General features: G+C 38.8%; 1 protein-coding gene across 1 annotated transcript in view; it reads left to right on the forward strand.

The window, feature by feature from the left end:
* The window catches only part of LOC108430898 (teneurin-1), a 283,207-nt gene that overhangs the window by 161,173 nt on the left and 106,736 nt on the right, over positions 1–15,298 (forward strand). The window contains exons 8-9 of the mRNA XM_017703711.2: positions 2,349–2,559; positions 10,446–10,547. Coding sequence (XP_017559200.1) covers positions 2,349–2,559; positions 10,446–10,547 — 313 coding nt within the window. The remainder of the gene's footprint in view (positions 1–2,348; positions 2,560–10,445; positions 10,548–15,298) is intronic.

Raw genomic sequence — 15,298 nt, forward strand, 5'->3', positions numbered from 1 at the left:
GGCACCACTGGCTGCCTGAGGGGACTGTCATAGCCCACTTATCTGGTGATTCAGTGCACCAGCCGCATGCATGGGCGTGTGAACGTGCGAGCATGCCCAAGACCTGGCCCTCGTTATCTCAACCACCACTGAGTGGAAGGCAGTGTCTTTGGGGCCGGGTCAGATTCCTATCCAAACAAATTGGGCCCTGGCGTTCCATGCGCCTGCTGTGCCGGTTCGTAGTATTCCGTGCAGGCGCCATCACAGAGCTGTCGCACTCCAGTACAGTAAGTGAGTGAGTGTGAGAAAGAGGACTTCCAGTGCAGAGAGTGTTGCTAGATCAAGGCACTCTGGGATGATGCCCTGCCGAAGCAGTGCAAAAAGAGAGACCATAAAAAGAGCAAGCACAGCAGGGAGTTTCAAATGTTTTAATACTGATTCACCATATCTTGGAGTGGCACCTGTAGCAATCTGATTATAGACACAGCCACTAGAATTTACATGTAAACTACATTGCAGACTGTCGCCCTACTAATCTTATATACATCAATATAATGTCTTCCTTGAAAGCTGGAGCTGGAGTTCAAAATCAATTCCCACATGAATACTGTTCATTCGATTGTGTTTGGATCAAATAGACCAAAGATGATGCTGCATACTTTAGAAACACAAATGAAAAAGTCTCATAGCTGTCACATTAATTGGCAAAAAGTAGAACCTCTGCTTACTGTGCTGTAACCCTTAGAAGTCTAGAGTTGCTATTGTTGCTTTGCTATGCTGTTTAAATGTAATTGCATAGTTGCACAGTGAAATACATTGCAGTGCAAAATAACCCGTTATTTTTTTAATTTCCATCCAAAATAGCTATTAAAATATATATTTAACAGAAAACCTTATCAACAACATACACTATCATATTTTTCAGTATTTAATGAGTGCACGTGTTGTGTTTATTACAGCTTCCATTATTTTCAGCTTACTGCTTCCATTATTTTCTGATTTGCATTTTTTTTTCTTTTTTATCTATTTCCTTTTCTCGGGAAGGGCTTACTAAAAGACCCATAGCTATGAGGTGTCTATTCACAGTGGAAGGATGGACAGAAACATGTTTGGATTTTTTCAGATCTCAAGCATGGGTAGAGCATTTTCTCTACTTGCAAAAAAATTTGGTACTGCTTAATACTGTTCATCTGATGGTGACAGTTTTTATGTTTTTGCCAATTTGTTATGAGTCCCATTTTCTCTTTTCTTTTAATACATTTTGAACTTCAGTTTTTGAAACTCCTGTTTTTTCACTAATATCCTTTTAATTTTCCCTCCTTATGCAAGTGGTTATCTTATTTGTAATCTCCTCAGAAAATCTGCCAAAAATACATAACCTAATATATAGTTAATAGCTGTGAGTGGAAATAGAGTGGAAATTAAATAAATGAATGGTGCTCTGTGACTTTAGCATTGTATTGTAAATAGTTATGGCTAGCACTGGGTATTAGTCAATACTTTTTTTTTCATTTCAGTACTTTTGTTAATACCTAATACCATATATGTAATACCTAAGTAGTCATTCTTATCAGCTTCAGTGAGCCAATAAGCATTCTCTTTTTCCAAAATCTGGAATAATACTTGGCTGTATACATTAGATATTTGCATACTATTCATATCAGCACTTCTTGATTAATCTGTAATCTATTATTTTCAGTAGATACACCTTCTTCCAGCACCTTGAGCTTATTTCTGCCTTAAGCAACGTCCACTTTTGGTTTGTAATTGAATTTACAGTATCATGAAAAGAAATTGTTCAGGAATCAGTTTCTAAAACAAAGTATCAAAACAAAATTACAGACAGCAATAAGTTTTCATGAACTTCAAATCAAAATAAAATATATTTTTTTATGAAAAAAAATGTGGTATTAATTGAACATTTATAATCCACAAATTCATCGAGAATGTTTAACTTTTTTCAATGAGCTAGCAAAGATTAATTGCATTGCAACATGCTTTTGTGATAACCAGTGATAGCTAAGACGTCAAAGGGTTAACACATGCTACATTTATTATCCATATCTTCCTCAGACACAAATATGCAAACAATTAACACAGGAGGATAATACACTTTGAAGGAGCGACCCAGGCAAGATCCATTAGGATATGAGATGCAAATTTTGAGTGCAAGTCAAGGAGCTAGAAGGTTTTATCATGATAATTAGCTAATTAGCTCAATTAAAATGAAGCTCCAGTGTTATTTACTTTGTTGCCAAACCTCAAGTTGCACTCACATGCCTGAAGCTGAAGCCTCGTAGGAGATGCATTGAGACATTCTTCTGAAGTACCCCTTGGGCTAACTTACATTTATTCCCCCTCTTCCCTAGTTTGACTTTGTGAAGCTTTTGGATGGGAAGCAGTTGATCAAACCAGAGGTGAAAGGTTCGGAGAACTCAGGCTCATCGCCCAGGAACCTGCAACTTAACTCACTTCAGGAGACAGGCTTCATTGAGTACATGGACCCAGGCACCTGGTACTTGGCACTGTACAATGATGGCAAGAAGATGGAGCAGGTCTTGCTCCTTAGCTCCACCATCGGTAAGGCTGCCAAACAACAAAAGCCCTTTTTTACAGCATATACAGTGCTGGGAAAATTCATTTTATTTCCTCTGATTTCCTTTATTTTTGCACATTTGTCATACTAATTGGCTTCAGTTCCTAATACAAAATGTAATATAAGACAAGGAGAACATGAAACAGTTTAAATTACCATTTAATTTATTGAAGAAAAAACTTGCAACACTTGCATCACCCGTGTAAAAAAACAAATTTCTAGATAACTAGTCATGCTTCCTTTTGCAGCAGCAACTGCAACCAGATAACTGGAGATTAACCTTTCACATTGCTGTGGAGAAATTCTGGACCACTTGTCTTTGCAGAATTGCTTTAACTTAGCCACATTGCAGGACTTTCCTACATCAACTGTTTAAAGTCCTTCCACAGCATCTTAATAGGGTTCCTAGTCAGGACTTTGAATAGGCCACTCCAGAAACCTTGATCTTATATCTTTTTAGACATTTAGTGGTAGACTTGCTCTTGTGCTTTGGATCGTTGTCTTGCTGCAGAACCCAGTTAACGATCACAGATGGATGACCAGACATTATCCTGCAGGCCTTTCTGGTAGAGAGCAGAATGCATGGTTCTGTTATCTTTCAAAATTGTTCCAGAATATTTGGGGGTCATCAAAAGGTTGGTGGTCTTCACCTTGCAAGTTTCGCATGGATACCATTTTTGCCTGACTGCTTTTTTAATTGCTGACATTATCTGAGGTTAGTGAGGCGTGCAGTTCCTTAGATGCTTGTCTTTTTTTTTTTGTGACTTCCCGAATGAGTTGTTGCTGTGTCTTCAGAGGAATTTTTATATTCATTAAATGAATTAATATTTCAACCAAGAAATTATTAAAAAGTAGGAAAAATAATAATTGCATGTTCATAGTGATTCTTTGATAAGTTCTGCTTATCAAGGAAGTTAATTTCATTGGTAGAGTGAAATACAATGAAACAAGACACCAGAAGTTTGAAGATATTTTGTGTTTTCCCAAACAGGAATTAAGCCTGGTCATGGACTGTATCTTCCTTTCAAGGAACAATTTCACAGCTTAAAACCTCAAGAGTTGCAGAGTAATAACATCATATTGGATATAATGATGTTCACATGTATTTGCACTTGTACTTGGTTAACCGTTTTGAGTATATTTAGATATTAAAATTAGTTTAAATGCACATCTGTAGTTGGAAATTATTTTGTGCCTGTATCGTCAACAAATTAGTTTCATATTTTTGAAAGCAGTAATTCCAAACTTTTGTATGGTGATTCCAGTTGTTTGAATAAGAATTCCAAATATTTTAATAGTAATTTGGAACTTTTAAATAGCGATTCCAAACTTTTAAATGATATTACTATAACATAGAGATAGAGCTCTGCATTCTTAGCAGTTTTGGTTTCTGCTATTTTTTATTTATTCCATTACTTATTTTCATAAAAAAGCTTTGTTTATAATGTGTTAATCCACATGCCAAATGTTTGGTTCTTGGGTTTGTGAAAGTTTGTGAAAGTTGAACATTATTAATAGGTGAAAATGCATTTTACATTTTGGTTATTTTTAACCATAATGGTGTTTTGTGTTTAGATTTTCCTTTTAGTTTAGCTTGTATTTCTGTGATAGTAAGCAATTAGTTTAACAGTTTAGCAATTTCTATAAAGCAGGAGTGGGGAACTGTGGAGCAAAGTCCTGCACTGTCTGGTGGTTTCCCTCCTCTAACACACCGACTAAACCTGGTAATTAACTAATGAGTTGATTTAGACATGCTTGAGCAGGGAAATCACCAAACTGTGCAGAAATCTGGAGTTCCCTTGCTTTAAAAAATGGCATACATGCATAAAATCATGAACCATCGGTGTCATATTGTTACAATATAAACAATACAGTAAAAATAGGCATTTTATTACTTAAATTTTTCCTGGTACTGATATATTCACGGCATGTTAATACTGGTCAATACTATCGGCAAACTGAAATATCACTCTGTACCCCTGTAAAACCTCCTTGGATTGCCTTGTGTGAGTACTCTGGCAATGGAGGAACTAGGACATCTTTAGTTTTCAGAAATTGTGGACAGATTTGTGCATTATCATGGTGAGATGTGAGCTGCTGGTGGTGGATGAATAGCATGACAGTGGGCCCCAGGGTATTGTCTCTCTCTAGTCTGTCAGTGGCGTGTAATAGAACTGCACATTCATATGTGGACTTTTACTGTGCAAGCACAATGCGTACCTGTGTAGTCATGCAATTTAACCAGCATGCATGGTGGATGGATGGATCATCTTGACAAAGGAGAAATGCTTAGCAATGCTCAGCAATCCAATTTTTTTTTTTTAAATCTGTGGGACCAAGACTTAAAGATGTGTTCACAAGTTTACAAATGTAATTCCAAGTTGGGAGAGTAGGTGAAATGCAAATAAAACCATATGTAACAACAATGTAAGAGTGTACTGTGCACAGCAGAAGCTGTGTGTCAATAAACACTGCTGACTTGTCTGTGCTGAAGTCTGTGTGACATGGAAACCTGTGTTGTGGGCTGACAGGTCACATTTTCTGATTGGTTATAGAAATAATGTACATTGTGTTCTCTGGGATGAAGAAGAAAAGGACCATCCAGATTGTTTTTCAAATGAATACAGGTCAAACAGAATTCACTAATCACTGCTTTTGGTTTCTTTAAACATTGCTAACCTACATAAAATCAAGCATTCCACAATGCAGTCTCCATAGACAAACATAGACAGTAGAATGGGTCAAACCGAAGAGCTTAGTTACAAGGTACTGTAATACCATAGTAGTATATCATCTTTCCAATGAATGCTAAATTTCTGCATTACTAGAGCCAACCCAGCCTACTGTAAGCAAATAGTAGACCAGCAAGTACTGAAGCATTAAGCGTACTGCATAAAAATACCAAAAAATATTTGGTCAGTGCTGGTCCTATGATGGCTTTTCCATTGATTGACTGGGTAGATGATGGATGGCAAGTTGTGCAGCAACAGATGGACTGCAGTCCATGATTTTACACTCAAACATTCCCCATATTTCACATTATAGTGAACTCTTTTCAAAGTAAAAATCATAAAAACAGAAATTGACACATCAACATGTAAGTCTAGTTTACATTCTGGTATAACTATTGCTTATATTATATAACCCTAATTTCAATGAAGTTGGGACATTGTGTAAAACATAAATAAAAACAGAATATGATGATTTGCACATCCTTTTCAACCTATATTCAGTTGAATACACTACAAAGACAAGATATTTAATGTTCAAACAGATAAACTTTATAGTTTTTTGCAAATATTCACTCATTTTGAATTTGATGCCTGCAACATGTTCCAAAGAAGTCAGGACAGGCGCAATAAAAGACTGGGGAAGTTGAGGAATGCTCAAAAAACATCTGTTTGGAACATTCCACAGGTGAACAGGTTAATTGGAAACAGGTGAGTGTCATGATTGGGTATAAAGGGAGCATCCCTGAAAGGCTCAGTCATTCACAAGCGAAGATGGGGCGAGGTTCAGCACTTTGTGAACAGCTGTGGAAGCAAATAGTCCAACAGTTTAAGAAAAATGTTTATCAATGTGCAATTGCAAGGAATTTAGGGATTTCATCATCTACAGTCCATAATATCATCAAAATCTGGAGAAATCTCTTCAAGTAAGCGGCAAGGCAGAAAACCAACGTTGAATGCCCGAGACCTTCGATCACTCAGGCGGCATTGCATTAAAAACCAACATCATTCTGTAATGGATATTACCACATGGGCTCAGGAACACTTCCGGAAACCATTGTCTTTGAACACAGTTCGTCGCTCCATCTAGTGCAAGTTAAAACTCTGCCATGCAAATTGTTTTTGGAAATCATGGACGTCGTGTCCTCCGGGCCAAAGAGGAAAAGGACTGTGCGGACGGTCATCAGCGCAAAGTTCAAAAGCCAGCATCTCTGATGGTGTGGGGGTGTGTTAGTGCCCATGGCATGGGTAACTTGCACATCTGTGAAGGCACGTTTAATGCTGAAAGGTACATACAGGTTTTGGAGCAACATATGCTGCCATCCAAGCAACGTCTTTTTCAGGGACGTCCCTGTTTATTTCAGCAAGACAATGCCAAGCCACATTCTGCATGTGCTACAACAGCGTGGCTTCATAGTAAAAGAGTGCGGGCACTAGACTGGCCTGCCTGTCTAATGTTCCATTTGAACATTAAATATCTTGTCTTTGTAGTGTATCCGATTGAATACAGGTTGAAAAGGATTTGCAAATCATGGTATTCTGTTTTTATTTATGTTTTACACAACGTCCCAACTTCATTGGAATTGGGGTTGTAGTATTTTCCTTTAAAAATATGGTTTATGTGACTTACATACTTTACATTTTTTAGATTTACATTCTATTTTTATTCACATTCTGCACAGTATCCCAACTTCTTTGGAAATGTGGCTGTACATTTTTGATGAATCTGTAAAAAAAGTTCCATATGAAAAATATACTGCTCAAAAAAATAAATCTTCAAAAGATGAAGAAATTGCTATTGTTTGCTTTAGCAGCAGGTGTTAGCGTATTAAAGACAGAGGAGACTGTCTTTGAATATCAGTGAGTCGTGTCAGTACTAAACTTGAATAGGTAACACAAAAGAACAAAAAAAACATTAAACTGGAACCTTCAGTGCTAGACTATTGGCCAGTGGAAAAAGCACAGTTGCATTTTTCTGGTGTGCAGCAGAAAAACACCCTTTGTGAGATCCTCCTACCTTTTTGAAAGGTGTACAATTACAGACTGTACCCCATCTGCTGTCATGAACAAGAAACAATTTGTTAGCCTGCCCTATTCATCGTTGGTTAGTTTCTGACCACAGCAACATTTTTTTGCACAGCAGTGACCCTGATATGATAGCAGTGTCAGGCTTCAGTGTATCAGGCAAAGCTGCACTGCTAAGGTTCTTACACATGTCAATGTCACTGCTGGGTGGAGAGCACTCAAAAATATCTAGCCAAGTGGTCAAAAACCGACCACTGATAAAGTGCCAGGGGATGGTTGTGGACAATGCACATGGAAAAAGATGAGCAAGGTAGCCTTCCAGCATTTCCACTGCTGAAAAAGAACCAGTTTAGAACAGCACAAATTCCATACTGGTTTAAGCTGGATTATGCTGGTATGGTGCTGGTTTAGCTGGTTACCCAGCATGGCCATGCTGGTAAACCAGCATACCAGAATTCAAAACACAACATATGCTGGATTTGACTGTGATCAGCCTTACACCAGCTATTGCTCCTTACCAACATACAAGCAATCAAAGCACAAAATATGCTGGTCTTGCTGGTAACCAGACATGTTGGTCTATTTTTTTTTTCTAGCAGGGTAATAAAGTAGCTGGTAAGCATAATGGTTCTTAATAGTTACATTTAAAAATGTTTTATTTACACCACATCTTGAGTCATTAAGAAAAAAAACACATATTGAAGTGCATCAGTATTTGCACTGAGAAGGTGCAAATTGTTGCAGTTAATGGTGTTTCCTTTTGAATATGTGTGCAATACTGCATCACATACTGCAAAGTGTAAATATCAAGGTGGCTTTTTGGCAATGAGAATTTGCTAATGCAAAATGCCTTTGTAAGGGCTGAATATTGCTTCTATTTTTATTTCCCCACTGTGTTTTTATACAACAGAAAGGATAGAGGATAAATAAATCAGCGATGTACAGTTTATGTAGCAGCATTATACCTGCTGGAAGCCTGATGTTGAAAGTAACACATTTATTTCATTCTAACCCAAAAATGTCTCCTCTATGATCTCCTCCTCTCACATCCTGCTGGGTGCTTTTGTTTGGGTTTTTAATCTACCCATCCATCATGTTGCATGGTTTTAATTTTGAAAAGGCTTTTATTAACAGCATGATGCACATTTTGGCACAGTTTTCTAAAGTCCACAATGCTGGAAAACAAACCTTTCAGACGGTACATTTTTTTTTTTCTGCTTTAGTTATATGTGATGTATGCTAATAATGTTTAACTGAAGTGAACAGGTTATCTTATTAGGATGACAGTACAAACATACAGTAATTATTGTTCTTCGTGCAGTCAGTGTATGTTAAAAGTATATTAATAAGTGAATCAGAAAGGAATAAGATTAAACATAGTCTACACTATTATAACAGTCTATCACTACCAGCTATACAAATTCCATTTATGCAGTCAGACTTTGTTATCTCAACAATAAAAAGCAACTGTTATTAGTATTCACATCAGGGCCAAATCATAAAATCATACATTTTTCTTATTTTTTATTTTATTTTTAATTTTTTGCTGTGGTCCACCTATGATATTTGTGTCTTAACTCATTATTACATGACAATTCCCCAAACATGTTTTACTATTTTCACTTCATCACTCAATTAAACAGACTGCTTTTTGTTACTGTGACATCTGTATGCACATTGTTCCTCATTCAAAAAGAATTCCAGGCTGAAAGTCATAAATAAGCTCAATATTACTAGATCTTTGCATTCTTAATGAGTGTTGAGGTTTAGTGATGCCGCTGTGCTGTTTTTAGTTATTTCTTGGGCACAACAATAATATATAAAAACGTTGTAAATATTGTAAATTGTAGTGCACTATTTCTATTAATTTACAGAATTTAGCATATTCAAAAAATAAAGCATACTATATGTCACAGGCCTCATGACATGTTTTTTTCTGATATGTTAAATTCAGCAAATATATAATAATTGTGCATTAAAAATATAATAGTGTCTTCTCCGTAGAGTGTTGGTTTTCATGACATCAAAGAAACAATGATTTCCGAACTGACTGTTTCTGCAGCTTGGTTTAAGATTAAGATTAAGTGACCCTTATTAGTCCCACAACGGGGAAATTTCACCTCCGCATTTAATCCATCTGTGAAGTGAAACACCACATACACTCTAGTGAGCACACACACACTAGGGGGCAGTGAGCACACTTGCCCAGAGCGGTGGGCAGCCCAATCCGCAGCGCCCGGGGAGCAGTTGGGGGTTAGGTGTCTTGCTCAAGGACACCTCAGTCATGTGCTGTTGGCTCTGGGGATCGAACCAGCGACCTTCCAGTCACAAGGCTGGATCCCTAACCTCCAGCCCACGACTGCCAAATATACATATAGTGGCTCCTAAAGTATTTGAACAATTTAACCGTTGTTACACTTGAATAAAGTTAGACTAGAAAAACATTTTTTTTATACAACATCAGACTGCTGTAGAGTCTTTGTGTAGTGAAAGCCTGGAGAAAGATTCCACTCAGACTGTGCTAAGGGTGCTGTTTTTCTTGGTGTATGTAAGCTTATGCTGTGCTGTGTTCATTGATGAGATCATGAAATCAGAAGCATACAAAGGCAATTTGTGTGCAAACCTGTAGACATCTACAAGGAAATTGCTCAAATAACAGAAGTGGAAGTGGATTAGCAGGATAACGATCTGAAACACACCAGATGCTCCAGGGTCTTGGAATGGTCTGTTTAAAATAAATGGTACTTTCTGATATTTAGTTTCCTAACACACACACACACACACATCATCTAAACCACTTATTCTTCTGGGTCACGGTGGGGTGCTGCAATCTGTTCCAGCTGTCATCGGGCAGAAATCAGCATACACCCTGGACAGGGCGTGTTTCCTAATGCAATTAACTTAATACATGTTTAAATGTGACGCAAAATTCCAAGTATTTTTTGGGGCTACTGTTTGAATTGTAAGGACAGGTCAGTGCATGTACATTTAAAAACTTGTTTACATACTAAGATAATCATTTTTAATAAAATAGCGATGCAAATTTGTTTCTTTCGTGAAATGTGCCCATTAATATTTTCTGTAAACATGGAAAATATTTCTCCTTTGCTTTACAGAATCCATGGATGGATGCTCCTCAAACTGTAATGGCAACGGTGAATGTGTTGCGGGCCACTGTCACTGCTTTGCTGGCTTTCTTGGACCCAACTGCGAGAAAGGTCAGTACCAAGTTGTCAGTCTCAACGGCCCAGGCTCTCCAGGGCCACAGGTAATGCAGCTGAATTAGACCTTGGGCACGTACTGGCCCCTTGCACTCCCTTCAAATGTCCTTTCTCATCTCCAGGGGCCTGATAGGGCAAGGTCACTGCATTCCACTACCTGAGCATGAGTCCTCTCTTGCCCCCCAAGAGAACAGCACAGACAACAGCGTTTTGTCAAAGCTCATGTATGCTTTGCCGACGGAATGCAGTTTTTGTGTACTTTGTTCTGCCCCCCCCCCCCCTTTTTTTTTTTCTTCACTTTGACTTCACCAAGGAGATCGAACATGTTTTATGTACAAAAGCAAAACCAGCTTTGCTGCCTTATTCAGCAGTTGGGAAGTCGTTGTGAATGTACTGGCCTTAGATTATAAACTGTGTAGGTCTGTATTATTATCATGAATGATTGTGCTAGAGCACATCAAAATGGGACTGTCAGAGCACATTTCTTGATGAGTTAATTCAGAAGTATTGGGATTAGTGATTATAAAATATAACACAAATGTATAATTAATCAGTTAGTAAATTTACATTCTGTATGAACAAGTTAGAGTCTTCCCACATTTTGTCTCTTGTTTTGTTGTTAGACAGTAGCAAAAACATGGCAAAATGGCAAGGATGTCTGTGGTATCTGTATTTGGCATACCAACCAACATGAACATGAAAAATGTTTCCCAGCAACCTGAACCATTTTATGAACGTTGTAAGGATTGGTTTGTCTCCATAATGTGTAGTGCTACCATCTCCAAAGAACTTTATGTGGTATGCTGCTATACCTGTCTCACCTTATATAAACAGCTACATTGATGAAGATAGGAAGGCATCCATGCATCTCTTTGTATTAGCTGCATTTTTATGCTGTATGGTATGAGAATATCAACTTACCCTTGTAAATTGCTGATAATGCCAGCGTAATCAAACACATGGCTGGTTCAAGGTGTAGCAGTCAGTTTGAGCATTTCCATTAACTTTTGCTGAAAATGCTAGCATGAAACACTGTTTGTTTGATGTTGATAGACCAAGTAAAACAGAGATAGGATTTAAAAAATTTATATAAAACTCATATGTGTGCCTAAAAGTATGCAAAATGGTATTGAGCTGGCATTGCATTTATCTTAATATCTTCATAATTTATTGTCATATAAAATGGAAAAGAATATGCCCGATTCTACTGATTCTGCTCTACAGGCTGAAAATTCTAGGGAGGTAGGAGAGGGGCTAATGTAGTGGAAGAGCATAAGCGAGGGATGGAGTGGAGAGACCGACAAAGAAATACAGAGAAATTACAATTGTTTTAGATGTTGTGTGAAGTTTAGAGTTCCGCTGTTTTAATGTGGTGTACAAGGTAAAGTATACAAAAGTATACAAAAACAGTCAAATTAGCCACAGACTCACAAAGGTTAAACATTTAGTGAGTTGCTGTAAATGTTGTCTATCTGTTGATTTCTCTTTTGAATTTGTGACCTTTTTTGGGCAACTGGTTTTTGGATGCCCCGCAAACGATGTCTGTCATTTGAAGGCATTTTGGCTGTCATGGAAGGGAAAATCATGTTGTACCCAATGTGCACAGTTGAATTCGTTAGATTCAAACCATAATACAATAACTCACCTTCTATTTACAAACACACAAACATGGCATCAATCAAATGTTTAGAAACTTTTGACAAAATATTCTTGCCATGCTAAAATATTTATACTTGAAATTGTTATTATAGAATTACATGCCATTACAACTACAGCTTCCGAGGGTTAATACTAAAATGTCCAGTGCAGGGACATGAAAATTGGGAAGCTTCGTCCACATTGTTTTCATTTTATTTTGTTTATAAGCAAAAGCATCACAGCGCCTTTGAATAGCATTTATTCTTTTTTTACACTTGCTGCAAAGTGTGGCAACTCAGAATTCCATTTTTCTTCAAAGCAGAACAGTTGGGTGTGTGGAAGTTGGTAATTTTTTACACATGCCCTGTTAGCTATATCCAAAAAGAACAGGAGTTCAGAGACAGTTGAATAATGCACCAGGCTGACGAGTACGCCGTGTCTAACAGCTATTCCAGTGTGTACGGCGTGCTGATTCGGATTCCGCCGCAGCTTTGCACCATGCTGTGCTCGGCCCCCTCCATCATTAGAACTCTCTTCAGAGGGAGATCAAACCTCAAGGAGGATTTTATATAACATAATCCCCCTTTCTGCTCTCCTGGGGACGGCACACAGAACACCGATCCTTCCGGGCTTCCGTACAAGCTTTTTTGCTTTCTATTTTGCCTTTACATTCAGCCGCATCAGCTTCGAACTGGCAGGCCAGAGGAAACTGTAGGGAACTTAGCAGCCCGAAAGCAGCTCATGGAGAACTCCGACACCACATTCTTGTGCAATGAACTGAAACAAACAACAGTGAAAGAGGGAAAAAAACGCCTGTACTTTGCCTTTTTTAAGAGCAAACTTTTGGGGCTAGAGAGTGGTGTCTGGAAGCGAGGGCACTGAGCTTCAGCGAACTTGTCAGTTCTCTCATTCTCTCTCTCTCTCCCTCCCTCTCTCTCTCTCTCTCTCTCTCTCTCTCTCTCTCTCTCTCTCTCTCTCTCTCTCTCTCTCTCTCTCTCTCTGTTCCCTTGCTTGCTCACTCTCTCTCTCTCCTTCTATCCTTCTGTCGTCATGCTCGTAAATGATTACAGGCTTCACAGACTTTAAAAAGGGTTTGGCTGGAATGCAGAGAGCCAATAAATCAGGCCAGTTTTGGCTGCTCCTCCTGGTCTCTGAGATGTCATTCACTGCTCCTTATAGCCTATTACTCGGACTCGATGCCCGCACCTTCTCCCAGTCTCCAGAGAGGTCCTAGGCCTATGAATTATTGTAGCGAATGTAATGTACCTCTTATTGCTGCCGACTTGGACCTGCGCCAGGGATGTTATGGAGACTAATAGACAGGCATAGATCAGAGAAAGAGCCGCTCCGGCCTCTGCTGGCCTTTCAGCCCTGCTCTGTGCTAGAGAAGGCCACGGCGGGAGGAGAAGAGCCAGGATGACCTCGACAAGGGCAGCCAACGCTTGGCTTTTGTTGAATTTGACACCCTCCTCCCTCCACCACCACCACCCTTTACTGTCATTTTTGGCTTCTGCTTCGGCAGTAGTGGGAGTCGATATCACAATGCTGGCTGGTGAACAGACCTATGACTCAATTTTTGATGAAGAGACCTGCATAAGCTGTGTCATGGAGTGTATGGCCTGCTATTTAGATCTGTTCAGAGCCCCTGCCATATTTTACTTCCCTAATAATATGCTACAAGTAGCAAATGGCAGCTAATGAAATTACTAGCTCCTGTTTATCTGCTAGAAAAATGTCCAGGACTCAACTAAGTAATTTGATCATCAATTTATGGATGCAAGATGGGGCAGTTGTGGGCTGGAGGTTAGGAAACCATCCATGTGTCCCTATGACCGGAAGGTTGCTGGTTCGATCCAATGGCTGACAATCCATGACTGAAGTACTGTTGAGCAAGGCAGCTAACCCTCAATTGCTCCCCGGGGTCATGGATAGGGCTGCCCACTGCTCCAGGCAAGTGTACTCACTGCCTCCTAGTGTGTGTGTTCACTAGTGTGTATGTATGTGGGTATTTCACTGCATGGATGGGTTAAATGCAGAGGTCTAATTTCACAGTGTGCAAAACACAGTGACAAATGGTTGTAAATTCTATTCTATTCAAGTTACTGTGACTATATACATCAACATGAGCTCTGCACTCACTTGTGCTAAATGAACTAAACTTTAACAGCAGCTTACCCAAGCTGACACAATTTTACTTAGGCCTTCTTCAGGGCTGTTTTATCCATTTATCTGTGGTGGGTGTGATTTTTCACTTTTATACCCTGAAGAAAACAAAAGGCTGTTGTGGTTGCTCTGCATTGTGTCTGACTCGCCATAATTCAACACTGAAAATTGCTTACTGGCTAACTAGCTAGAGAGTTAAGGGTAGCACTGGAGGGAGCTATCATTTTTGTCTTCTGCTTTGACAGTAGTGAGAGTGGATATCTTTATGTTGGCTGGTGGACAGAGCTAGGACTCAGTTTTTGATTGTCACCTGCATAAGCTGTGTCATGAAGCACATGACCTACAGTTTATATTTGGCCATAAGAGAGAGGCCATAATTTTTACCATCCCTAATGAAATGCTACATAGCAGACAGAAGCTATTGAAATTACTATTTCCTGTTTATTTGCAATAAAACCAGTCAGGCAATTCACTTAACTAGGTAGTTTGATAATCAGCTTAAGGAGACAAGGCACTAAGACTTGATGCATTTATACCTCATGGTTACTCTGCATCATACCTGATGTAAGGAAACCATACCTTTTCCACACCACAGCTATTGTCTTTTCTTATTCTAAGCAGCCTTTTAAAATCTCAATAATTCAACAGTAAAAACCGCCCAGTATCTAACTCTGCTAACTGTTCAGCTAGTTTGTATTGTTGTGAGTAAACAGACTTCTTCTCCCAAAACTTCCCTTTACTCTCACTTTTGGCTTCTGCTTTAGCTGTAGTAGGAGTCGATATCACAGTGGTCGCTGAAGGACAGAGCTGTGACTTTTTAGATGGAATCCAATGCACATGGCTTATAATTTGACTTGTCAAGGAACTCAGCCATTTTGAAGATCTCTAATGAAATGCTACATGTTGCAGATGGCATCTAAAGATCCTGTTTATCTGATAGCAATAAA

The sequence above is a fragment of the Pygocentrus nattereri genome, chromosome 8 (genome assembly GCF_015220715.1).
Source record: "Pygocentrus nattereri isolate fPygNat1 chromosome 8, fPygNat1.pri, whole genome shotgun sequence".
Classification (NCBI taxonomy): Eukaryota; Metazoa; Chordata; class Actinopteri; order Characiformes; family Serrasalmidae; genus Pygocentrus; species Pygocentrus nattereri.